Source organism: Lygodium microphyllum, chromosome 5 (genome assembly GCF_053477565.2).
Source record: "Lygodium microphyllum isolate KBCC chromosome 5, Lygodium_microphyllum_v1.1.10, whole genome shotgun sequence".
NCBI classification, from domain to species: domain Eukaryota; kingdom Viridiplantae; phylum Streptophyta; class Polypodiopsida; order Schizaeales; family Lygodiaceae; genus Lygodium; species Lygodium microphyllum.
The window spans coordinates 66,221,366-66,249,330 of NC_141139.1; the positions used below are offsets into that span (position 1 = coordinate 66,221,366).

Genomic DNA, 27,965 nt, shown 5'->3' on the forward strand with positions numbered 1-27,965 from the left:
GCATTGGCTTCCGTGTCATCTTTTGGGCTATTGGCTTTACTAAGCTTAAGATATGGAGGTAAGGGTACCCCAAGAGCATAAGATATGGAGGTAAGGGCACCCCAAGAGCACATCCATCTGGTACAACTCTAAGTCCAATATTGTAGTGAGAGCAAAAAGCACACGTAGAGTGGTCACATTCACAACAGGTGAGAAGACCTCTTGGAAGTCAATCCCTTCCTTCTGTACATACCCTTTGGCAACCGGTCTTGCCTTGTACTTGGGTTTCCTATCAACTGTCTTTACTTTGTAAACCCATTTGTTTGGAAGAGGTTTTCTTCCTTTGGGCAACGACACAAGATCCCAAGTATCATTAGCATATAGAGATTTAATCTCTTCCTACATAGCTAGCTCCCACTTATTGCTGAATTTGCATGACTTGGTCTCTTTATATGTAAGAGGCTCACTCTCATCTATAAGCATCACATACTGCAAAGAGGGGATATCTTTGTGGTTGCCTTCTTAAGCGTGTAGACCTGCGTACCCGATGATCTACATTTTTAGGAATTGGGTCTACATCAAGAGGTGTGCTATTTTCAACATTTATTGGCTGCTATAAGCCATTTTCAGCATGCTGTTCATGCCGTACAGCACCTTCATTTTCATTATCAGCACCTGCATTTTCATAATCAGTGAGTCTATCTTGCTGTCCATCACCTCCTTGTGCTTCTATTTGCTGTCCATCATCATCTGGCTCAGAAATAACTGGCTGATCATCAGTTTCAGCCTGTGGTACATTATCATGAGGCTCATCATTTGAAGTAATAGGTGGTTGCAAATTCTGAAATTTGACATTTTTCATGTCTTCATCAGAGGCTAAAGTACTTTTCAGCAACTTTGCCTCATTATACACAACATTACAGCTGCGAACAATTTTTTTGGACTGTGGTAACCACACTCTATAGCCAAATTCACCTTCATCACCATAGTCCATGAAAATGCCTTTGGTGGATTTTGGGTCAAGTTTATTCATTACCTCATCTCTAACATGCACAAAAGCATTACAATTGAATATCCGTAAATGGTCATATGAGGCCGATTTGCCAAACCAAACCTCCTGAGGAATGCCATTACATAAGGACCTGTTTGAAGAGCGGTTGCAAATGTGAACCACGGTTTTAAGTGCCTCTCCCCAAAATTCATGAGGGAGATTAGCAGCGGACAACATGCACCACACTCTTTCACATAAAGTCCTATTGTATCTTTCAGCCACCCCATTTGAAGAAGGGCTGTAAGGAGTTGTAAGCTTCCTCTTGATTCCATGCGAGTCACAAAAAGACTTAAACTCAGTAGATGTGAACTCACCCCCATTATCAGTTCTCAAGCATTTAAGCTTTCTACTTGTCTGAGTGGTCACAAATGCATGAAAAGTTTTAAAAACAGTAAACACTTCACTTTCTTTTTCAATAGATAAACCCAAATCTTACTAGAACAATCATCAATAAAAGAGACAAAATATGTAGCACCACCCAACGATTTCACGGGCATACTACATACATCAGAATGCACTAAGTCCAAGACATTGGACTTACGAGGGACACCAGAGTATAAGGAATTTTTCATTTGCTTTCCAAATTGACAGTCATTACAAAAGTCAATTTTAAAGCCTTTTCCATCAACCCTCTTCAAAGAGGTAAGGACCTCAAGTCCTTTCTCGCTCATATGGCCTAATCTCGCTCTTCAAAGAGGTAAGGACATCAAGTCCTTTCTCGCTCATATGGCCTAATCTCTTGTGCGACAACTCCAAATGACAGCCAATTTCAGCAACTGCAAGAAACTTGCCATTCAAAGCTTTACAGTGCAAACAATACAAAGTATCCTTCTTGGTTCCTTTTGCAATCAGCATGGAACCCTTTTTCAATTTCCACAAACCACCACCAAACAGTGTAGTGTAACCATGTAAGTCAAGCTATCCAACAGATAGTAAACTCTTCTTGATGTCAGGCACATATTTGACATCTTTCAACACAAGCTCTTGCCCATTATCCAAAGACAAGTGTGCCGTGCCTATCCCATCAATGCTGCAAGCATGATTATTTTCAAGATACACTTTTCCATAATTTCTTGCATTGAATATAGCAAAACACTCCAAGCAAGGAGTTATATGGAAAGAGGCATCAGAGTCTACAATCCAAATCTGAGTGACACCATCATCAACTGACAAAAGTGCATCAATCACATCAGCCTTGGTAATCTATATATCTTGCATGTGACAACATACAAGAGCATCATAATCAAGTGCACATAATACATCAGTCTCCGTATCCGAGAGCTCCTCTATGACTACACTGGAGGCCACATTGGCCTTTTCCTTGCCTTTGGCTACCTCAAAATACATCTGTCTTATCCTCTTTCTTCTTTTTGTTTCCTGCATTCTTCTTTCTCTCTTGTTCCTTCTTGTAGTACATGCAATCAGGATTCTTGTGGCCCTTTCGACCACATTGATAGCAAGTAATATCACTCTTTTCCTTTCCTTTGCTCTTGCTTCTGTTTCTCTGTCCAACATTTGCATTTTTCTTTTCAGCCCTGCCTCTAGCATTATAAGCTGAGTTGCTGCCTCCTCCACTAGACTTACGTCTAATTTCTTCATTCAAGATTGAACCCCTCACACCATCATATGAGAGATTGGGGTTATTAATGAGAGAAACTACCAAGGTCTCCCAAGAATTAGGCAGTGTCATGATCAGAAAGATTGCCCTCAACTTATTATCAAAATCCAAATTGCCATCCTTGAGCTGATTTAAAATGCCAGTAAATGCACTCAAGTACTCAGTTGCAGGCTTGGACTCATCCAGTTGCATATTCACCAACTTGCACATTAAATGCACCTGATTAACACGTGTGGTGATCTCATGGGTAGTTTTCAACTTCTCCCATATTGCATAACAAGTATCTAAGCCCTTAATGTTTGCTAAAATGTCATCAGTGACACCCATCTTTATATAAGCCACAGCCTTTTCATTGACTCTGGCCCAATCTGCATCACACATTTGTGCGGGTTTATCTTCCTGCAAAGCATCCTCACAATCCTTTTAGAACAATATGCCTTGCATACGGTTTTTCCAAAGGTCAAAGCCCTGACTATCAAACTGTTTGATTTCCATCAAGTTCTTAATGTCAGAACTGGAAAAAGTTGCAACCATTTTTATCACAAACACGAGTAAATGCGTTGAACTGCAAAAGCACAAGCTGAACCAGCAAATACACTGCTGTTCTTGCCCAACCAGAAATAAATCTCTGTTGTTTTTACATTCACCAGCCACCACATAGGCAAATACTGCAGAAATTTACCAAATTCTGCACAAAATCCCAAATTTCCAGGTCCAACAGTGTATAAATGTCAGCCAATCTGACCCAGCTGAGAAAAACTTCATCTATATATGAAAAGCCCCAATTTTTCTGGGTCCAATGTCAAGAACTTTACTCGAATGAGCAAAATTCCGACAAATTTGGCGAAATCCCCAATTTAATTGAGGTCAACGTGCACAATGTCTGCAATTTTTGACACAAATGTCATTGTCAAGCATAAACAACTTCAAATCTGGGAAAAGCCCCAAATTTCCGAACCAGATTTAAAGACTGTGCTTCCATGCGCAAACCCTCGTCAAAGGAGGGGGATAAGGAAGATTAAAAGAACTTTCTGATTAAAAATTTGGGAGGGGGGGTAAGGGGGGTGGGTGTGGGGTGGTGGTGGTGTTGTTGATCCGCCGTCACAACTTGTCGCCTGTCCATCACGTTGGTCACCACGATCTGCTGTCACAACTTGTCGCCTGTCCATTACGTTGGTCACCACGAACTCCAACCATCATGTTAACTGGTTATGCTAGTGACTAGTCTCCATGTCGACTTGTCGCCAGGTCACTCGCTAGACTGTCTCGTACTGCACATGCCTTTTGCCTGCCCACTACTTGTCTCTTGTCGCCTACTAGTTGTCAGCTAGTCACGTGTCAGTCGGCTGCACCTTAATCTTGGAAACTATTCAGAACCTTAAGCTCTTATACCAGTTGTTGAGCGTGTGCTCGAGCTGCAAGAGTAAGCAGGTGAGTGAGAGCAACAAAGAGAGAGAGAGAGAGAGAGAGAGAGAGAGAGAGAGAGAGAGAGAGAGATCTGATTTTTTTTTCGGTGTACTAAAAATGTGTTCGTACACAAAGAATAAAATCTATTTATACTTAGGGCACGTAAGGTGCATTCACATATACAACTAAATAATACATGTGTACCGAAGCTAAATAAAGGACCTTTATCCCAATACTACCCATTGTCCATCTAAGCACAATTTGCACTAAACTTGGGGGTTTTCACCAAACTCGCCTAATTCGGTCCAACTTTCAACAAAATTCAACGATTCTTTATCAATTCCACCAAGATCTTTATCAAGTGAAAGAAATTTGGCGGCATCATCATCATCATCAACAAATTTGGGGCTTCTCACCAAATTGCCAAATTTTGCACAAAGTTCATCAAATATTTTGGAATTTCAAGAATTAGGAATTCTTCATCAACATTGAGGCTCGATTCATTAGGGTAAGTGACATTCGGCATTTTCGGGCTATCAAGCACTTCAAGAGTTTCTTACTAAATGGAAAGGCCCTTTAGAGGATGAATGTTGATGGGTTCATTCTACTTTCCTTCGAGGGTATTCACATTTAGTACTGCATGGGTCATTGTTGGTACCTCCCTTCATCATCAAAGTTCATTTACAACCACTTGGTATTATACTTCATATTCTGAGGACAAATCCTCTCAAAGAGGGAGCAACGAGCCGTGCCTTGTGCTTATCCAAAGTGCCATCACTGTGATATTGTAGGCCATCTCCCACGCTACACATTGATGCTACTCCCTAGGTATTTAAATTGTCACTAAATGCAGTTGTTGCCCCTAGTATCCTAGGCACTAAGTGACACTAGGATTAGGGTTTATTTTAGTGTTTCCTCTTACAGTTAAGCCATTAGGGTTTTTATTTATTATAAATACACACTTTGTGCCTCATTTGCGCATAAGTCCAGGATTATTCAGTGTGATTGCCTTAAGCGTTGTACTCTCTCTCACTCATTAATACACTACTTCTCATTCGTGATTGAGTATCATTGTGCATCGATTAATGCTTTCATTACCATTTATTTTCCATTAAATTAATCACACAATTGCTCCACGCCTAGGCCAACAATCGTACGAGAGCTGCTTTCCTCCATTGCCATCCTTGTTGCTTGAGACCACCTTTCACGCAACCATTGCCATTGAGCGCCACACCTTGGCCAGCTACCGCCCGAAGACATTGTTAGCATGCTGGCTTACATAACCCCGAGGAGTGGGGATTGATAGTCACACTTCGGCCATCTCACTTGGTCTCTATTGCACCCTGCTACCCATTTGAGATTAGTACTACCACCCAACATGGTATCCAATCCCACCTCCCTATCGTCGACTCGTTGACCTAAGCACAAGAGCTACCACGCTACTGCCTACACCTACCGACTGTCACACGCTGCTTGTCCCTCAACCAACCTTCTTCGTCGTCTTTGTTGTCGCTTGCTTCACGCTATCCCTATCCCCTCTGTAGTGGCCACCCTTGACACGCCAACTTGCCAATACAAGTGTGGCGACTTACACACCGACCTTGAAGTGTAGCCAAACTATCTCCAATGCCTTGATTATAAGCTAACGCCATCCTTTTCACCCTTTAGGCGAAAGACGACGTCTGCCTCATTGCCTTGTCAACACGATTGGTTGCGTTGTTGACTTTCTCTTGATAGCCTCGACATCAATTTTATTTAAAACTTGGTCTTATTATTATTATCATGCTTTGACTAGCAAGCTCCTATTTCTATCCACTGTCCATCTAAGTACAAATTTGACTGAATTTGGGGGTTTTCACCAAACTCGCCCAATTCGGTCCAATGTTCAACAAAATTCAGGGATTCTTTATCAATTTCACCAAGTTCTTCATCAACTCAAAGAAAATCAGCATCATCATCAACAAATTACTAAATTTTGGACAAAGTTCACCAAGAAATTTGGGCTTTTCAAGAATTTGGAATTGTTCATCAACATTGAGGATCGATTCATCAGGGCAAGTGACATTTGGCATTTCTGGGCTCCGCAGGGGGGGTAAAGCGCTTCAAGAGTTTCTTACTAAGTGGAAAGGACCTTAGAGGATGAATCCTAATGCGTTCATTCTCCTTTCCTTCGAGGGTATCCATATTTAGTAGTGCATGGGTCACTATCGGTACCTCCCTTCATCATCAAAGTTCATTTACAACCACTTGGTACTATACTCCATATTCTGAGAACAAATCCTCTCAAAAAGGGAGCAAGGATCCGTGTCTTGTGCTTATCCAAAGTGCCATCACTGTGATATTGTTGGCCATCTCCCATGCTACACATTGATGCCCTTTGATCCATGATCGGTGCTCCCTAGGTATTTAAACCGTCAATAAATGCAGTTGTTGCCCCTAGTATCCTAGGCACTAAGTGACACTCGGATTAGGGTTTATTTTAGTGTTTCCTTTTATGGCTAAGCCGTTAGGGTTTTTGTTTATTATAAATAGACGCTTTGTGCCTCATTAGTGCATAAGTGTGGCATTATTCAATGTGATCGCCTTAAGCGTTGTACTCTCTCTCACCCATTAATACACTACTTCTCATTCGTGATTGAGTATCGTTCTGCATTGATTAATGCTTTCATTTTCATTTATTTTCCATTAAATTAATCACACAATTGCTCCACGCTTGGGCCAACAATGGTATCAGAGCTCCTTTCCTTCATTGCCATTCCCGTTGCTCACGTCGACGTTTCACGCAACCATTGCCATTGAGTGCGACACCTCAATCAGCTGCCACCCGAAGCCATTGTCATCACGCCGACTTCGATAAACCTTGAGGAGTGGGCATTGATGGTCACACGTCACAGTGTCGGCCATCTCAATCGGTCTATGTTGCACCGTGCTGTCCATTTGGGATTAGTACTATCACCCAACATGCTATCCAATCCTGCATCCCTATCGTCGACCCGTTGACCTAAGCACAATAGCTGCCACGCTACTGCCTACACCTACCGACTGTCACACGCTCCTTGCAACCAACCACCTTGGCCGTCTTCATCGTCGCTTGCTTCACGCTATCCTTGTCCCATCTCTAGTCGCCACACTTGACACACCAACTTGTTAAGACAAGTGCGGCAACATGCACACCGTCCTTGAAATGCAGCCCAATAACCTCCACCGCCTTGATTATAAGCTAATGCCAACCTTTCCACCCTATAGGCGAAAGACGACATCTGCCTCATTGCCACGTCAACACAACTGGCCGCCTTGTCGACTTTCTCTTGATAGCCTCGACAACAATTTTATTTAAAACTTGGTTTTATCATTATTACCAGCTTTGACTAGCAAGCCCCTGTTTCTTCCCACTGCCCATCTAAGCACAATTTTGACCGAATTCGGGGGTTTTCATCAAACTCGCCCAATTCAATCAACCTTTCAACAAAATTCAACGATTCTTTATCAATTCCACCAAGGTCTTCATCAAGTCAAGGAAATTCGGCGGCATCATCAACAAATTTGGGTCTTGTCACCAAATTGCCAAATTTTGCCGAAAGTTAATTAAGAAATTTGGGCTTTTCAAGAATCTGGAATTCTTCATCAACATTGAGGCTCGATTAATCACGGCAAGTGACATTCGGCATTTTCGGGCCCAGCAGGGGGGATCAAGTACTTTAAGAGTTTCTTGCTAATTGGAAAGTACCTCTAGAGGATGAATCTTCATGGGTTCATTCTACTTTCCTTCGAGGGTATTCATATTTAGTAGTGCATGGGTCATTGTCAGTACCTCCCTTCATCGTCAAAGTTCATTTACAACCACTTGGTATTATACTCCATATTCTGAGGACAAATCTTCTCAAAAAGAGAGCAACAAGCCGCGCCTTGTGCTTATCCAAAGTGCCATTACTTTGATATTGTAGGCCATCTCCCACGCTACACATTCATGCCCTTTGATCCATGATCGGTGCTCCCTAGGTATTTAAACCGTCAGTAAATGCATTTGTTGCTCCTAGTATCTTAGGAACTACGTGACACTAGGATTAGGGTTTATTTTAGTGTTTCCTCTTATGCTTAAGCCGTTAGGGTGTTTATTAATTACAGATAGACACTTTGTGCCTCATTAGCGTATCGAGTGTGATGGCCTTACGGGTTGTACTCTCTCTCACTCATAAATACACTACTTCTCATTCGTGATTGAGTATCGTTGTGCATTGATTAATGCTTTCATTTTCATTTATTTTTCATTGAATTAATCACACAATTGCTCTACGATTGGGCCGACAATGGTATCAAAGCCGCTTTTCTCCATTGCCATCCTCGTTGCTCGAGACCACCTTTCACACAACCATTGCCATTGAGCGCCACACCTCGGTCACCTGCGCTTGAAGCCATTTCCTTCACGCCGGCTTCAATAAACCGTGATGAGTGGCGGTTGATGGTCACATGTCACTGTTACGGCCATCTCACTCAATCTTTGTTGCACCCTACTGCCAATTTGAGATTAGTACTACCACCCAACATGGTATCCAATCCTGCTTCCTTGTCGTCGACACATTGACACCTAAGCACAATAGCTACCGCCTACACCTACCGATTGTCACACGTTGCTTGTCCCTTAACCAATCCCCTTTGCTGTCTTCATCGTCGCTTGCTTCACGCTGTCCCTGTCCCCTCTCTAGTTGCCACACTTGACACGCCAACTTGCAAATACAACCGCGGTGACTTGTGCATTGCCCTTGAAATGCAGCCCAATGACCTCCACTGCCTTGATTATAAGCTAATGCCAACCTTTCCACCCTATAGGCGAAAGATGACGTCTGCCTCATTGCCACGTCAACACAATTGGCCACCTTGTGCACTATCTCTTGATAGCCACGACATCAATTTTATTCAAAACTTGGTCTTATTATTATTATCACGCTTGGACTAGCAAGCCCCTGTTTCTGCCGATTGTCCATCTAAGCACAATTTCAACCGAATTTGGGGGTTTTCACCAAACTCGCCCAATTCGGATCAACTTTCAACAAAATTCAATGATTCTTTATCAATCCCAACGTCTTCATTAAGTCAAGGAAATTCAGCCGCATCATCAACAAATTTGGTGCTTGTCATCAAATTGCCAAATATTGCCCAAAGTTCACCAAGAAATTTGGGCTTTTCTAGAATTTGGAATTCTTCATCAACATTGCGCTTGATACATCATGACGAGTTACATTCGGCATTTTCGCGCCTTGCCGGGGGGATCAAGCATTCCAAAAATTTCTTGCTAAGTGGAAAGGCCATCTAGTGGATGAATCTTGATGGGTTCATTCTACTTTCCTTCGAGGGTATCCACATATAGTAGTGCATGGGTCATTGTTGGTACCTCCCTTCATCATCGAAGTTCATTTACAACCACTTGGTATTATACTTCATATTTCAAGGACAAATGCTCTCAAAAAGAAAGCAACAAGCAGCCTTGTGCTTACCCAAAGTGCCATCACTCTGATATTGTAGGCCATCTCCCATGCTACACGTTGATGCCCTTTGATCCATGATCCATGCTCCCTAGGTATTTAAACCGTCAGTAAATGCAGTTGTTTCCCCTAGTATCCTAGGCACTAAGTGACACTAGGATTAGGATTTATTTTAGTGTTTCCTATGGTGGTTAAGCCTTTAGGGTTTTTATTTATTATAAATAGATACTTTGTGCCTCATTAGCCCATAAGTGTGGTATTATTCAGTGTGATCGCCTTAAGCGTTGCACTCTCTCTCACTCATTAATACACTACTTCTCATTTGTGATTGAGTATCATTGTGCATTGATTAATGCTTTCATTTTCATTTATTTTCCATTAAATTAATCGCACAATTGCTCCACGCATAGGCCAACAATGGTATCAGAGCCGCTTTTCTCCATTGCCATCATTGTTGTTAACAACCACCTTTCACGCAACCATTGCTATGAGCGCCACACCTCGATCAACTGCCGACCGAAGCCACTGCTATGCGATGGCTTCGATAAACCTTGAGGAGTGGGGATTGATGGTCACACATTACTGTTTCGGCCATCTCACTCGGTCTCTGTTGCACCCTACTGCCCATTCGAGATTAGTACTACCACCCAACATGGTATCCAATCCCGCCTCCCTATCATCAACCCCTTGACCTAAGCAAAAGAGCTGCCACGCTATTGCCTAGACCCACCGATTGTCACACATTGCTTGTCCCTCAACCAACCCCCTTTGCCATCTTCATCATTGCTTGCTTCACGTTGTCCCTATCCCCTCTGTAGTCACCACACTTGACACGCCAACTTGCCAATACAAGCGTGGCAACTTGCACATTGCCCTTGAAGTGCATCCCAACGACCTCCACCGCCTTTATTATAAGCTAACGCCAACCTTTTCGCCCTATAGGTGAAAGACGACATTTGCCTCATTGCCACGTCAACACAACTGGCCGCCCTGTCAACTTTCTCTTGATAGCCTTGACATCAATTTTATTTAAAACTTGGTCTTATTATTATTAACACGCTTTGACTAGCAAGCCCCTGTTTCTTCCCATTGTCCATCTAAGCACAATTTTGACTGAATGGGGGGGTTTTCACCAAACTCACCCAATTCGGTCCAACTTTCAACAAAATTCAGGGACTCTTTATCAATTATACCAAGTTCTTCATCAAGTCAAAGAAATTGAGCGGTATCATCGACAAATTAGGGGCTTGTCACCAAATTGTCAAATTTTGCACAAAGTTCACCATGAAATTTTCGCTTTTTAAGAATTTGAAATTCTTCACCCACATTGAGGCTCGATTCATCACGGAAAGTGACATTTGGCGTTTTGGGCCAGGGCGGGGGGGATCAAGCGCTTCAAGAGTTTCTTACCAAGTGAAAAGGCTCTCTAGAGAATGAATTTTGATGGGTTCATTCTACTTTCCTTTGAGGGTATCCACATTTAGTACTGCGTGGGTCATTCCTGGTACCTCCCTTCATCATCAAAGTTCATTTACCACTTGGTATTATACTCCATATTCTAAGGACAAATCCTCTCAAAAAGGGAGCAATGAGCCGCACCTTGTGCTTATCCAAAGTGCCATCATTGTGATGTTGTAGACCATCTCCCACGCTACACATTGATGCCCTTTGATCCATGATCCGTGCTCCCTAGGTATTTAAACCGTCAGTAAATGTAGTTGTTGCCCCTTGTATCCTAGGTACTAAGTGACACTCGAATTAGGGTTTATTTTAGTGTTTCCTCTTACGGTTAAGCCGTTATGGTTTTTATTTATTATAAATAGGCACTTTGTGCCTCATTAGCGCACAAGTGTGGCATTATTCAGTGTGATCGCCTTAACGGGTTGTACTCTCTCTCACTCATTAATATACTACTTTTCATTCGTGATCGAGTATCGTTGTGCATTGATAAATGCTTTCATTTTCATTTATTTTCCATTAAATTAATCACACAATTGCTCCACGCCTAGGCCAACAATGGTATCAGAGCCGCTTTCCTTCATTGCCATCCCTATTGCTCACGACCACCTTTCACGCACGACATTGAGGCTTGATTCATCACGGAAAGTGACATTCGGCATTTTTGGTAAAAAGTTCACAAACTTCTTTGAATTTCTCTTCAATTTCCTGATAATATTTGGGCCTTTTCATCATTTGAGCTCTATGTCACTCCAATTTTCTCGAAAAATTTGGGCCTTTTCTGAAATTCATCAATTTGGCTGTTGGCCCTGTTTTTTTTTCTGACGTTGAAGACACTTTATTATTTCGGCATATCATCGGGAAAATTTTCAGTATATTCTGCTGTTGTCCGCATTATTGGAGCACTTTTAGCCATTAATCTCTAATATTAGCATATTGCTGATTGCCGCCTTGATTGAGTAATATTTTATTTCTGAAATAATTATTTTTTGCATATTTTTCTCTCTCCTCAGCAAGAAAACAGAAGAAAAATGTATTATTCTTTAACTTATTTGGCTTCATTGAGGCGAGAAATATCTCATTTATCAATGGCTTATTATTATTTGGGCATCTATTTTCTGTCTCTTCAATTGGAAAATATTATTTTGTTGCTATTTTTAATCATGGCCAACAATAATAATGATTTGATGGACATGCTTGGCACTGATGACAAGCTCGACGGCAATTACCCAATGTGGGCCTACATGATGCAACGCCTTCACATTGTGAGGTGGCTCTCATGATGCCGAATCATCTTTCTCTTCCACAACACCTCCTACTCAAGATCAGATTCGATGGGATGGCTATGACATCCTAGCACATGCTCTTATTGCTTTATCCGTGAAGAGAGGTAAGTAGGGCGCACGGATCATGGATCAAAGGGCATCACTCTGTAGCGTGGGAGAAGGCCTACAATATCACAATGATGACACTTTGGATAAGCACAAGATGTGGCTCGTTGCTCCCTTCTTTGAGTGGATTCGTCCTTAGAATATGGGGTACAATATGAAGTGGTTGTAAATGAACTTTGATGTTGAAGGGAGGTGCTGACAGTGACCCGTGCACTACTGAATGTGGATACCCTTGAAGGAAAGTAGAATGAACCCATCAAGATTCATCCTCTAGAGGGCCTTTCCACTAAGTAAGAAACTCTAGAAGCGCTTGATCCCCCCCTTGCCCGGCTCGAAAATGCCGAATGTCACTCGCCATGATGAATTGAGCCTCAATGTTGATGAAGAATTCCAAATTGTTAAAAAGCCCAAATTTCTTGGTGAACTTTGGGAAAAATTTGGCAATTTCGTGACAAGACCCAAATTTATTGATGATGCGGTTGAATTTATTTGACTTGATGAAGAACTTGGTGGAATTGATAAAGAATCGTTGAATTTTGTTGAAAGTTTGACTGAATTTAGCGAGTTTGGTGAAAACCCCCAAATTCAGAGGAAATTAGGCTTAGATGGGCAGTGGGAAGAAATAGGGGCTTGCTAGTCAAAGCATGATAATAATGATAAGACCAAGTTTTAAATAAAATTACTGTCGAGGCTATCAAGAGAAAGTCGATAGGGCGGCCAGTTGTGCTGACGTGGCAATGAGGCAAACATCATCTTTTGCCTATAGGGTGGAAAGGTTGGCGTTAGCTTATAATCAAGGCGATGGAGGTCGTTCGGCTCCACTTCAAGGGCGGTGTACAAGTCGCCGCGCTTGTGTTGGCAAGTTGGCATGTCAAGGGTGGTGATGACAGAGGGAGCAGGGACAGTGTGAAGCAAGTGACGATGAAGACGGCAAAGGGGGTTGGGTGAGGGACAAGCAGCGTGTGGTAGTCGGTAGGTCTAGGCGGTAGTGTGGCAGCTCTTGTGCTTAGGTTAACGGGTCCACGATAGGGAGGTGGGATTGGATACCATGTTGGGTTGTAGTACTAATCTCGAATGGGTAGCAGGGTGCAACAGAGACCGAGTGAGATGGCTGAAACAGTGACGTGTGACCATCAATCCCCACTCCTCAAGGTTTATCGAAGCCAACGTGATGGCAATGGCTTCGGGTGGCAGCTGATCGAGGTGTGGCGCTCAATGGCAATGGTTGTGTGAAAGGTAGTCGTGAGAACGTGGACGGCAATGAAGGAAAGCGGCTCTTTTATGCCCTAGGCGTGGAGCGATTGTGTGATTAATTTAATGGAAAATAAATGAAAATGAAAGCATTAATCAATGCACAACAATACTTAATCACGAATGAGAGGTAGTGTATTAATGAGTGAGAGAGAGTACAATGCTTAAGGCGATCACACTAGATAATGTTACACCCATGTGAGCTAATGAGGCCCAAAGTGTCTATTTAGAATAAATAAAAACCCTAACGGCTTAAGCATAAGAGGAAACACTAAAATAAACCCTAATCTTAGTGCCACTTAGTGCCTAGGATACTAGGGGCAACAATTGCATTTACTGACGGTTTGTATACCTAGGGAGCACGGATCATGGATCAAAGGGCATCAATGTGTAGTGTGGGAGGTGGCCTACAATATCACAATGATGGCACTTTGGATAAGCACAAGGCGTGGCTCATTGCTCCCTTTTTGGGAGAATTTGTCCTCAGAATATGGAGTATAATACCAAGTGGTTGTAAATAAACTTTGATGATGGTGATGAAGGGAGGTACCAAGAATGACCCATGCAGTACTAAATGTGGATACCCTCAAAGGAAAGTAGAATGAACCCATCAAGATTCATCCTCTATAGGGCCTTTCCACTTAGTAAGAAACTACTGAAGCACTTGCTCCCTCTTGCCCGGCTTGAAAATGCCGAATGTCACTTGCCTTGATGAATCAAGCCTCAATGTTGATGAGGGATTCCAAATTCTTGAAAAGCTCAAATTCCTTGGTGAACTTTGTGTAAAATTTTGGCAATTTGGTGACAAGACCCAAATTTGTTGATGATGCCGCTAAATTTCTTTGACTTGATGAAGAACTTGGTGGAATTGATAAAGAATCCTAGAATTTTGTTGAAAGTTGGATTGAATTGGGCAAGTTTGGTGAAAACCCCCAAATTTAGTCCAATTGTGCTTAGATGGACAGTGGGCAGAAACAGGGGCTTGCTAGTGATAGCGTGATAACAATAATAAGACCAATTAAAAAAAAAAAGATGTCGAGGCTATCAAGAGAAAGTTGACAGGGTGGCGAGTCATGTTGATGTGGCAATGAGGCAGACATCGTCTTTTGCCTATAGGGTGAAAAGGTTTGCGTTAGCTTATAATCAAGGTGGTGGAGGTCATTGGGCTGCACTTCGAGGGTGGTCTGCAAGTTGCCGCGCTTATATTGGCAAGTTGGCGTGTCAAGGGTGGCGATAGCAGAGGATACAGGGACAATGTAAAGCAAACGACGATGAAGATGGCAAAGGGGGTTGGTTGAGGGACAAGCAATGTGTGATAGTCGGTAGGTGTAGTAGACAGTAGCGTGGCAACTCTTGTGCTTAGGTCAATGGGTCAACGATAGGGAGGCGGGATTGGATATCATGTTGGGTGGTAGTTCTTATCTCAAATGGGTAGCACGGTGCAACAAAGACCGAGTGAGATGGCAGAAACAGTGACGTGTGACCATCAATGCCCACTCATCAGGGTTTATCGAAGCCGGTGTGATGGCAATGGCTTCGGGTGGCAGAGTTGATTGAGGTGTGGCGTTCAATGGCAATGATTGCGTGAAAGGTGGTCACGAGCAACGGCGATGGCAATTTAGGAAAGCGGCTCTGATACCATTGTTGGCCCAGGCGTGGAGCAATTGTGTGATTAATTTAATGGAAAATAGATGGAAATGAAAGCATTAATCAATGCACAATGATATTGAATCTCGAATGAGAAGTAGTGTATTAATGAGTGAGAGAGAGTACAACGTTTAAGGTGATCACACTGAATATGATCACATTGAATAATGCCAAACTTATGCGTCAATGAAGCACAAAGTGTCTATTTATAATAAATAAAAACCCTAACGGCTTAACATCATAGGAAAGACTAAAATAAACCCTAATCCTAGTGTCACTTAGTGCCTAGGATATTAGGGGCAACAATTGCATTTACTAACGATTTAAATACCTAGGGAGCATGGATCATGGATCAAAGGGCATCAATGTGTAGCATGGGAGATGGCCTACAATATCACAGCGATGACACTTTGGATAAGCAGAAGGCGCGGCTCGTTGCTCCCTTTTTGAGAGGATTTGTCCTCAGAATATGGAGTATAATACCAAGTGGTTCTAAATGAACTTTAATGATGAAGGGAGGTACCAACAATGACCCATGCAATACTAAATGCGGATACCCTCGAAGGAAAGTAGAATGAACCCATCAAGATGCATCCTCTACAGGGCCTTTCCACTTAGTAAGAAACTCTTAAAGTGCCCCCCAAAAAAAGAAAAGAAAAAGAAAAACCCACCTAATGACTTTGGGAATGTAAGTTATTCAAGCCTTTATGTTCGTTACTCTTTTCTTACGTCCACTAATCTCTTAATCTAACACATAGTACAAATCATACCTTCTCGTGGTAGTGGGCAATCAAAGACATGATCCTTTGGTTCTCTTAGGAATCTGTTAGGTTTCATCAAATCAACATGCAAGCTTGTTGTTGGATTCACCCTTTAGTATAGCATAACTAGAATTATGCACTCTCAAAAACATAATCTCTTTCTTGAAACTTGAATTCATGACAGTTGTCATCAGCATACACCTTGTCAGGTCTTGAGCTCTCTTCATATTGCTTTTGCATTGCTATAATAAAGCCTCCATTCACATACATTTTTCTTTATTGGTGGGGTAACATCATTTTGAAAAAGAATGGAAGATACATGTAGTCTAAAGCCATCATAGTTTCAAAGAATGTTGGTCTAATACTTGAATGGATATTATGGTTGCGAAAATTTTGCCCAATGTACTTCTAGGAAGAAGATAAGTTTTCAATCATTGGTTGACCCACTACATTTGCCTATTGGTTTGTGGATGATAGGCAGTTAAAGGAGCTAATTTGGTGCACATGGAATTGAAAACACTTTCCCGAAAAGTATCTATAAACTGGATATTATGGGAATGATGGCCTATAGTAGAACATGTAGCTTTAAAACCCCTTTCGTGAGTTGCTTGGCTAATTTAGTGGTGGAATTGTGAATAGGATGCACTTCTCCTAGCTCGGGATTAACATGTGATGTACTTCTAGCCATTTAAGCATGCAGGACATTGCATAGGTTGTGCAGGACACGGGCAAGTCCATAAGTAGCAGGGATTCAATAGTTAAGAGCCATGGATTCAATGAATTAGTCAATGTGCAAATGTCTCTATATTTAATTAATTGGGGATTTTTGGACCTTAGTGAGAAATTCTAAACATAATTATTGAATTTAGGCACGAGGCCAAAAGTTTGGGATGTCCATTGGATCTAATAAAATTTGGAGTTAATTATGCTGTATGTGAGAAAAGCCATGCAAAAGCCGAAAATGTTTTTGCAAAGAGCTGAAGCATGCAAATGGGGGACTCCAGAATGGTTGTGGCATGTTCTTGAATAGTTGTTGCAGTTGAATGGAGGAAGAGGTTGGTAGCTTTTTTTGCAATTGTAGCAGTTGGAGCACTGGTCGTGGCTATTGTGCATGCACTGTGAGCACACTGCACTGTGAACACTCTCTCTCCTCAGTAGTTTGTTGCAAAGAACAATTTGTACTCTCTCCTTGTGCACGAAGAACTGGATAGGATAGCATCATGTGGGGCTGAGTGAAATGTTGGGCAGTAGTGGCAGCTTGAAACCTCTCTATTCAGCATCTAGCCCTAGACTTGTTGTCTAGGGGTATGTGCAGGCTAACCATTGGCTAGAAAGGGCCAATGAATTGGGGATCTTGGTTATTGACTATTTCTTTAGGCAAGCTGTAAAGCTTACAGAGATGCTCGTCAAAAAGACTAGCCAATTCATGGCCTTAAATGGTCATCATCCATTGGAATGAAATGAGACATCTTCGTCAGTCAGTTGACCACGACCTAGATAACATGATGACATTGATTAGTATAGGGCAATCCTACTACAAAATCCTTGGAAATACTACTCTTTTTATAGGAAATTTGTAAATATCCCTACTTGTTTGTGTCATTCAACTTTATTAAGTTGATAGTAGGTCACTTACGCACGGAAGACTCAACCAAAGTCTTCATGTATGGCCAGCAAAAGTACCAGTTAACGAAGGCCAAAGTGTAGTGTATGCTAGGGTGTCCCTTACTCAAATGTGTCATGACCCTCGTGCAAATTTTTCTGGCAGATATCCTCATCATCAGGAACGCATACTTTGCCTTGTTTAAATAGCAATCCATTTTTAATTGAATCTTTCTCTACCATCTTTCTCTTACTAGTGTTCAAGCATTTGGACTGTCAAAGCTTCATGGGCTACTCGGTCCATCTTTGATTGATTGAGAGATCCTATCAAAAGGAGGACCGGTTTGGGAACAGCCCTTCAAACAAAGATAGAAAACCATCAAAATCCCAAGAGAAAGATAAAGCATTGACTTTTGGGATTTGACTAAGAGCATCAACAACTTTGTTGGTTATGTCTTTATGGTAATGAGTCTCAAAGCCAAACCTTTGCATAAGCTCTACCAATCTCACCTTTCGGTCATGGAGATTGGGCTGATTGCAGAAGGAATTTAGTGAATGGTGGTTAGTCCAAATAACGAACCAGGTGTTGTAGAAGTAATGACAATATAGTTTAAACACCAAGGTGACTGCCAATAATTCCTTCTTTTGAGTGGTTTAGTGTGTTTGGGCATTGGTGAGCTTACAGCTCTTATATGCAATAAGTTGGCCGTCTTGAGATAGAATAACCATCACCTGCATCCAAATGAATCTCATGGGGTTTATTTGGATCTATGATCTGCAATATCTGTGCAGTGCTAGCAAGCTGTTTCTTTGTTTGAGAGCATTGATCAAGCTCACTGGCACATTCTTTCACTATCAACACATATGGTTTGCCGTTTCAGACCTCCTGACTGGTTATTCACTTAGGCTTTGCAATGTACTTCACCTTTGTTGTATGTTTTGGAAGTCCTACTTTGTGGGACACTTTGTCCTTAGGGGATTTATTAATAGAATCTTTGTTTTCTCAGGAAAAGAAAACATTGAAAATAGTTGCTATTATTGATGGCCAATTTACATTTTAGTCATTACGACTAACTGTTGTATTAAAATTTGAAGTGCCAGTTTTTTGCTAACAATACTTGACTCTTATGTATTCGTGGTCTTCTTGGGTGCATGGTCACATTATGCAGTTGTATTTGATGTGCACTCATGACTTTTTGAACTTTCTAAGGTTTGATGACTTAAGCTTTTCATTTTGGAGCTCAGAAAGTTTGTCAAAATATGATCCTCAAAAGTGCATCTTAATGAAACAACTCAGTCATCTGAAAGAGAGGGTGAATAAAAGAGGAAGGGAGAGCGTTTTGATTGTCATGTTTGCTGTCTTTCAGGCAGACAGTCATCCTGAGTGACACGGTCGGCTTCATATCCGACCTTCCTATTGAGGTCTTATAACTTTGTTTTCAATTTCACTGTAATATATCTTTGTTTTTGTTGATGCTGTATTCCTGCCCATTCTGGTTTATAAGCATACTTATGTAACTAAGTTTGAATTTCTCATTACAATTTGTGTTTTCTGGAAGTTCTGCAAAATTTCATTCGATTGCAATGTCTAAATATATGGTTCTAACAGCTTGTGGAAGCTTTTCATGCAACACTAGAGGAGGTGGTGGAAGCTGACTTCCTTCTGGTTTGTATCTTATGGTCTTTGAAATGTCTGTTCTTTTCAGTACCTCTGGTCTGTTTCGGTTTTGATTAACTATACTGAGGTTAGCTTGTTTGTTTGGTTCCTATGAAAGCATGTAATTGACAGCAGTGCATTTGATGCTGAGGAGCAACGCAGGACTGTCCTGGAAGTGCTTGAAAGCATAGGAGTTTCAAAAGAGAAAATCTTGAATTGCACGATAGAAGTTTGGAATAAGGTTGGTTGATGGTTTTTGTTTCTCATGAAATAACAATTTAGAGAACAGGAAAATATAATCTTTGGAGGATTGTTTTTGGTCAGAGTCCACTAGAATTTGGAACTCGATGTTTGATTATAGAACTGAAAATCTTTTGTTGTCTACATAATTCACCTGAATGCTGTTTGTAAATTTTGAATATTGAATACAAATACTGCATATTTTAAGTTTAATGTTTCTGCAGGTGGATCTTTCTTCAGATTCATCCAACAATTCTAGTGACTCTTTGAAATTAGAGGCATTAGATGATCTGAGTCTTCTTCCCCCAGAAAACAGTCCAGAAGATATTTCCTCCTCTTCCGATAATGATGACAAAACAGAGGATGCTCAACTTGAGGATGAGTATCCTGGAGACACGGGAAATAAAGAGCAAGAGGAGACTGTAAAATGTAGAAGTTCTAGCTGGGTATATGAAGGAATTCCTCGCATCGGTGCCTCCGCTGTTGAAGGCACCGGCCTACAGGAGTTACTACATCTTTTGGACAAGAAGTTGCAATCTTCCCCGAAACCGTATATGGAGATGCATACCTGAAGCTTCTTGAGAAAGCTCTCATAGTCTCTGCGATTTGCAGCTGGTTGATAGATTTTTGGAATCAGATGTCTTACCTTGTGAAATGTATATTTTTGTTAAATCTCAAGAAAGATGGTGACCTTTAGGATTGTATCAGTTAATCTTCTTAGTGGTGTAGATGATGTGGTAACTTTTACTATGCTACGACCCCATTGGCAAACCCAATATTATTGTAGGCTTGTGTTCTACATAAAGTGGTTGTATGGGGATGTTATGATGGTTGATGAATTGTGTCTAAGAAATGCTAGGGCTGCTCCTTATTTAACATCTGTTTGCAAGGGCGTAGTTAGTGAGCACTTCACAGATAACACTAGAGTTAAGTTCTTATAGAAGCCAGTTCACATTTTTTTTCTATCAGACTGAAAACTTGAAAATACTTGATGATTGATGCTTTAAGACATCCATAGCTTTAAAGTGATTTTAGCAATTGAAAATGATTTTGTTGGAGCACATTCAGATACTCTACGATTCATTCTTTAAGACATTCAGAGCTTTAAAAGGATTTTAGCAATTGAAAACTCTGCTTTCTTGACCATAAGCAAAGGTGACTCAAATCTCTGGGTAAGACATGCTTGCTTTTGCCCTATAATGTCGAAACAATGCATGCAGCTGGCATGAAAATAACCAAGTTGTTATGTATCGGCAATTTCACATTGCAATGTATAAGCCATTCAACATACATTCTGCACGCGCAGATTGATCAAATCAAATTGATATTCTCGCACCTTTCCTCTGCAACTTGATATGTTTTTCTTCCAAGATTATCCAATGCATGAAATTAACGACCATTTCTTGAAAGCATTATTGATGCTGCTGTTGAGCTTCGTTCTATCCAATCACTATCTACTTTTGACACGCTTATTTTGTTGTTTTGGACACTTGAAAGCATATTTTTGGCACGATCACACTTACAGACGGGACAGTGGAAAGTGGAGAAACAATATGCTGACATGATAGTGGAAAGTAGGGACAATATGCTGACATAATTCAGTCTTGATCACATTCTTTTGGCATGTTTTCACTGATATTCAACATGTACAATAGACAGTAGAGGTATAACATATTATCAACGTCCGAACTCTGTTGATCCTGCGGGTGTCTTCGACAGCAATTGTAATTTTATTAATTGATTACATGTACTTCGTCTATCCTCTTTAGAGAGAGAGAGAGAGAGAGAGAGAGAGAGAGAGAGAGAGAGAGGAATGTCTGTTAAGGTCGAAAATTGGATTTCTTTAAAAACGCAAAACAATTTGAGAGCATGGACACAATTTTTCGTATGGGCTTCACTAGTGAATATAAATATCCAATCCAACTATGCTCCCCAACATGGTGTTGGAGACGCCACAACTCCACCTGACACAAACCGTAAACTTTGACTGGTTAGCCTGCTAAAATATCACAGCAAACGTTTTGTTGAGAGTTTTAGGGTCTTTATGTCTATCCTCACACATATAGTAGATGATCAAATAGTTCTTGGAGAATCTAGGAAATAAAAGAATATGATGTCTAAGAATACATGCAATCAATTAAAAAGCCCTTAATTTTTACAAGCTTTACATGGTATATTGACAAAAGGGGGATACCACAATGTTTGTTATGAAGTAAAATCACGAGGATGGCATCAAGAAACTAGTGATCTTTTGATGTAGCACACTTCGAGAGCGATCTTTTGATGTAGCACACTTCAAGATTTGAGTGCACACGCGCCAACAATGCTAATGTGAAATAACTTTCAATAGTTTAACGCACAAAAGAGACCAGTGTTCTTTCCTTAAGTCTTCTTGGGGTTGTTGGGGGGGGGGGGGGTGCTCTTTGTTTAAAGCAAGTTGATTTTTAAATTGATTTTTAAAAAGCCGCTTTCTCTACTTGATTACATGGTTGTGTTCTCTCTTTTATGCTAGGGTTTTAAAATCAAATTCCTCCCAAAAAGAAACATTTTTTGCATCACACTCCTTGCATGACATGGTGTGAAGCTAGGGACTCGTAGCATGATGGTTTTTGCAATGTCCCATTGTCAAATATGTTCATCTAGCAAATGTGCTTAGTACAATACATTGGATACTTACATTTCTCTCCTTGCCCTAAGGTTTCACTTTAAACATATATAATGAAACTTCTCTTCAATATTCTAGTTCATCTTGTTTTCGTTGCATTGAATTTTCTTGTTTAGTGCTCCTAGATTGGATAGAAGGCTAATAAAAAGGTGCCCTTCCCCAAGGAAAAAAAGAAAAAGGAACAAACCCACTCAAATGCCCAAATAAGGTTATGTTAACATGAATTAAGATGTAGATAGTGTGTAATTTACTTATGTGGTAGCCTCTTGTAAAAAAACCTAATGTGAATGCCATATATTAAGATATTAAAATAAAAAATATGGCACTCATGAAAAATGCGTTGAACTACGCTTGTCTATTATAGGTATGCGATTGTATGTTATGAAAGGGAATCTCACTTCCCTTGAATATAAGTGGGTGAATTTTCATTTTTCAACTATTATCTGTGGTTGTTTTCCAAACCTCATTTGGTGGCTACCTCAACAGTTCCTAATCAAGGTTGCATTATATGATGGTTGACATTCAAGCTTCATAATGGTTGGATCATGCCTATTTAATAGTTTAGTAGAGTGAATGCTTGCTTTTCATGCCCTTTTGATATTCCATGATATTCGTGATTGAGTCTAATATGACCTAATTTTACTCGAGAAAAACAATCATTCCATGGAAAATGTTTTCCAAGTATCGAGTAACCTTAAATCTATGTGTATTGAAATGAAGAGGCTAATGTTTAGAAGCTCCTACCTATAGAAAATGGGCATAGTGGACTACTATTACAAGGATCTCTATAGACTAGTTATTCCTTATGTATAATAGCCAACATTTCTCTAGGGTTCAATGCTAAGTTGACTTGGTCTTTGCTATATACTTAATCCCTCTACTTGAGTCTTGACTAGGTCATAATGATTGGTAACACACTCAACCAATCAAATGTAATTGCTTTTTAAATTAAACCCTAGTCCTCATCTTTATGCGGCCACTTTCTTACTCATTATATAATGAAGCTAGGTTGATTTGTTAGCATGGGTGCTTATAGACAATGCAAGATTCATTTTCATCCCTTATATTTCTATAGTCTATTCAACCAACCCTCGACCAACATTTTTAGTACCAACACATGTAAACATAGAATGGAGATTATGTATTAATGATGGCATTACATTTCATGCATATTTCCTTGTCCTCATCAATTTTGATCACTTCACTAATCCAGGAGGAGGGTGATAATTGAAATAATGACATGTAAAGCCTCATGGTTATCCATATAGATGAGATTATTGCTTTCAATGTAGGGATAGAGCTTATGCTACAACCTTTGGCTATTGCTTATAATGTATGCTGCTACGAATAAGTATACCTTTTTGGACCATATCTCATTAGAAAATACCATTTTTTAAGCATTGAATCTTGGTCTTTGCATTTTCTCTATGCATTTATACCCATTGTATCTATGCACAAAGTGTTCTTAGAACCTTTTTAGGTAGACTAACATGTTCCATCACAGGAACCCCACAAATTGTATGTGGGGTATACATATTCAACAAACTCAAGTCCATATGGAATGAAATGGTGAGAATAACATCTAGAAGTTGCTATCAAAAGAAAAATTGTGATAGTGCAATACTAGTGCAATGAGCTCTACAAACTAGTTATATCTTATATATCTCATCTACATTCCCCATTGATCAATGTAAAAATTGACTTGGTCTTTGGTATTATCATCTTTAGCCAAGTTTCAACAAGGTCACATTTTTTGGTAAAGCACCTAATTAATAAAATCCTCAGTCTTACAAACAACCCTAGCTCTCATCTTTATGAAGCCACCTTCTTACTAGGTATATAACGAAGTTAGGTTAACCGGTTAGCATTGGTGTCTATAGAAAATGAAATGTTGAATTTGTTTCTTATATTTCCGAATTTTCTTAAACCAACCCCAACCAAATTTGTAATACCAACAAACATGTAATGCAATATTAACATAGAATGTAGGTGATGCATTAGTGATGTCCATTAGAGTTTGTGCATGTTTTCACATCCTCATCAAATTTGATCACTTCAATGTACCTATAGAGTGTAATAGTTGAGATAATTACATGCCATTGCTTTACATAAACATCATGATTATTGAATTAGATGTGACGATTGCTTTTTGCATAGGTGGGAATAGAACTCATGTTGTAGCCTTATAGCTATTGATCATAGTGCAACAATACCAATCCCTCTTTGGGTCAGACCTCATTAGACAAGAACCTTTTTGCTTAGCATGCATCTAGGTCTTTGCATTTTCTCTATGGTTCTACCCACAGTATCTATCCACAAAGTATCCTTAATCTTGCTATGTAGATCTTTAGATGTATTCATAATAGACCACACCAAAAAGTGTATGTGTGCTATAAGAAAAGGCACCATTCTCCTTTGGATTATTGTTTAGAGGGTGTTGTACAAATTTATAACCACTTTCCCAATTTTTAGAGGTCATTCTAAAAAACTTTTTCTAATTGAAATAGATAGTTCCAATATCATGGTACTTAGAGGCATCATAATAAGGATGTTTCAACTCCCTTATCAGAATTGGTTTGTACTACTAACTAGCAAGGTAAAATTTCAACTTTCTTTCTTATGATCATGATTTGAGAAAATATCCTACATGCATAAATGCCTTGAGTAGGGATCTCTAAAAAGATTCTAAGGTTACTAGACAAGCATTTCCTTTGATAGACTTATGAATTAGCAACATGGTCATTGTTTCATATAGAATTAAAACACATATTTCAAAGATCTAAGACACTTTTTCTTCATCTCCATTAATAATTCATAATCAATTTCCAAACATAGTTATTGCAAATGGATACCAAATGAAAAATTATAAATGCCATTTGCATTTTATTTGAAGGAAAAAATCATAGGTCTTGGTCATTAGTGCAAATACAATTTAAATAATTTTTTTAACTTGGAGAAATTATCGAAATGGAAGGGATATTGCACGAAAAAAAAAGCAATTACCATGAATTTTCTAGAGTAATCATATGCTGTTGTTGAAACCCAAATCATGCGCTGATCAAGTTGATTGTCTTCAGTATCCAATAGAGTCACTATATGAAAATATAAGCAAATATTTGCAGCAAACCTAGCTAATGATTACACATTTAATTCCTTATAATACTTGAGTTTTGGATCTTACCACTACATGTAAACTCAAAGCTTAGTCCATTTGGCAAGATCATAAGTAGCTCAATTGATCCTTGACCTTGTGAAGCTATAGTTACTTTGTTCCCCTTATGCAATTAATTGTAGAAAAGTTAATTAGTTAATCATGTGAGAAAAGGAGTGCCTATTTCAATATAATTTCTACCATGGTGGAAAATAACCTTTTTCTTCTTTTTAAAGTAAAATTTATTGTTTTCAAAGAAAGATGTTACTAGAAAAGGACTTGTTAATCGAATAGTTAGACCCCATAATTTACAACTTCCATAAATCAAAAGAGTTAGAATTTGATATTACTTACCAACAAACCACTTTTACTACAAAAAAAAAAACACTAGATAGTGTTACAATTGTTTTCACATGTTAAAGAGGAGGGTTTTTTGCTAGTCTATGGGGATACTTCTTTTTTATGTTGTCATTGTAAGTCATAAACAAAAAAAGAGAAGGAAATATTGGCTCATCTTACATCAATTGGTATGTGAGTGGTTAATCTCACCAAAATGAGGCAATTAGTTTGATAATAAAGCCAAGGTGCATTTGGTTATTTGGGTACTTGCCATCAAATGATCGTAGATAAATTACCAACTAAGCCATAGATTCAACAAGCTTGTATATAAGATATAACCATTTTGTGGCAATCTAGACCCTTAATAAAAAAATGTTTTCTCCTTAATGATGATTATTACAAGAGAAGCTAATCAACATAAGATGATAGTTGAAGAAAAATATAGGTGTAAAAATAATCTAGAAAGTGTATATTTTTACAGGCATTTTGAGACAATTTTCACATAAAGTAGAAAATTTTAAGTGGTCTTAATCCAAATCATGTCAAAATTACTCTACTACGTCAAAATTTTTATGAAAACTACTTTGATATGTACTGAATGCATTCTCATTAGTAGAATTGCAACCTCATAAAATAATCAAAATTTTCTATAGCTTTAGATAGTATTGTTGAGTGCTATTTTCATCAGGAACCTTCGATTCTATAATCTACCAATGTTGATAACTCCTCATCAGATTTCTCTATTATATGCACATGTATTTTGAATGTAGTCAAATAGGGCTTAAGCCACATAAGTGGCTTGTAGTCATTTTTTTTGGCAAATACAAGATGTATTAGCAATACAGAGACATTACATAGGACAAGTTCTTTCTTGTGTATTTGATGCCTTCACTAACAAACATCTAGAGCTTATCCTAATGTTTTTTGCTTATCCCAAACCCTTCAGCTAGATTTTATCCTGTAAGTCTAAAGTTTTTCCTATAACCTTTTGGCTAAAAAAATGCAATGTATCATTTTAGATAGCACACCTACAAACATTGACTATGTTGGGAGTACCAATCTTTAAATAGGATGGATGGTGCATTGAATATGTAGTTGTAGGGAATTTAGGGTTTTGGATAGTATGAAGTATCCACATGGCACACCATGGAGCTCCTTAGACTTGTATGGCCTTATTGTTACCTATGGTTGGAATATCCATAAATAATACCTAATTTTTATTGCACTCCATGTTTTGAGTTCTAAAGGGATGAGGACCAAAGGGAAATTTCTATTGGGCTTCATTCAAGTCTTGCTCATCCATGCTGAGTACACTTATGGTTCTCTATGCTTGTACCTTTTCTTATACTAATGCATCTAAGTGGATACAAGAAGCACTCAAGTTTTATCCTTCACTCAATCATTCTCCATTTTTGTTTGAGATCATCATGGATCCACATAAAAATACCAATTATAGTATTTACCTTGGATGTAGCTCTTTCTAGGACTGCTTTCTTGCACATTGTTGTGCTTGCTCCATTTCACTAATCAATGCATTGAGCCCATCCATATAGTCACACATCCATAATATCAGTCACATCATTCCTAATTTCCATGAGGTTTCATTCTTAGTAACATGTTAGATAATTTTCTCTTTTGTAACTATCTTATCTAGTTGTGAAAGCCAAGCTTTCTAGGAAAATCAAGAAGCTTCGATTTGATTATGAAAACAATGTCTAGCCATCACAAAGCTCAGAAGAGGGGGATGAGGGGTTTGTAAACATTTCTTAGCTCATTGATAAGGAATTCTTGTTCAATCTGGACACAAAAATTAATGATTATGACCTTGATAATTCCCTCAAGAATGTAGAGGCTCAAATGTCCCTAAGGTTTACTATTGTTGAGATGTGGAACTCTATCAAACTTTAGTAAGCTATCCAAAGATTTTAGCTCTTAGCTCTCATGACATTCTCTATCCTCTCATTAACCCTTTAATGTTTTAAAAAATGCAAAGGACGTTAAAGAGTAACTATTTACATCACTACAACTCAATCGAGTTAGGTGTCTCTTGCCACTCAAGCAAGCATCTACGTAAACTTAGATAATCTCTTGGTAGTGGCTTTGAGAAAAAAAAAATTACGTTTAAGACTTTGAAGCATCTACATTGTTTGGACCATTAGATCTATGGTGATCTCAAAAGTTACAATGTCCACTCAAAGGACTCTTTTATGTTGTGAGTCAAACTAAATAATGAAAAAGGAGTTAATGTCAATGCCTTCAAAGAAATGC

At 39.4% G+C, this 27,965-nt stretch overlaps 2 protein-coding genes across 6 annotated transcripts in view; one reads left to right on the forward strand and one right to left on the reverse strand.

Annotated features, from left to right (window-relative positions):
- LOC148035921 (GTP-binding protein, HflX) overlaps window positions 1-20,556 on the forward strand; it is a 107,316-nt gene extending 86,760 nt beyond the window's left edge. Inside the window, exons 10-13 of the mRNA XM_087677921.1 lie at window positions 19,013-19,067; window positions 19,255-19,311; window positions 19,421-19,543; window positions 19,767-20,556. Coding sequence (XP_087534047.1) covers window positions 19,013-19,067; window positions 19,255-19,311; window positions 19,421-19,543; window positions 19,767-20,114 — 583 coding nt within the window. The 3' untranslated portion in view covers window positions 20,115-20,556. The remainder of the gene's footprint in view (window positions 1-19,012; window positions 19,068-19,254; window positions 19,312-19,420; window positions 19,544-19,766) is intronic.
- A 593-nt stretch (window positions 20,557-21,149) lies between these two features.
- LOC148035922 (uncharacterized) overlaps window positions 21,150-27,965 on the reverse strand; it is a 352,895-nt gene continuing 346,079 nt past the window's right edge. For 3 of the 5 annotated variants that reach the window (XM_087679037.1, XM_087679036.1, XM_087679033.1), the window contains 3 exons: window positions 25,389-25,482; window positions 25,211-25,299; window positions 21,150-21,506 (listed from right to left, as the gene is read on the reverse strand). In XM_087679037.1, the coding sequence (XP_087535163.1) occupies window positions 21,363-21,506; window positions 25,211-25,299; window positions 25,389-25,482 (327 nt within the window). In that variant the 3' untranslated portion in view covers window positions 21,150-21,362. The remainder of the gene's footprint in view (window positions 21,507-25,210; window positions 25,300-25,388; window positions 25,483-27,965) is intronic. The other 2 variants (XM_087679035.1, XM_087679038.1) reach the window with 2 other exon arrangements.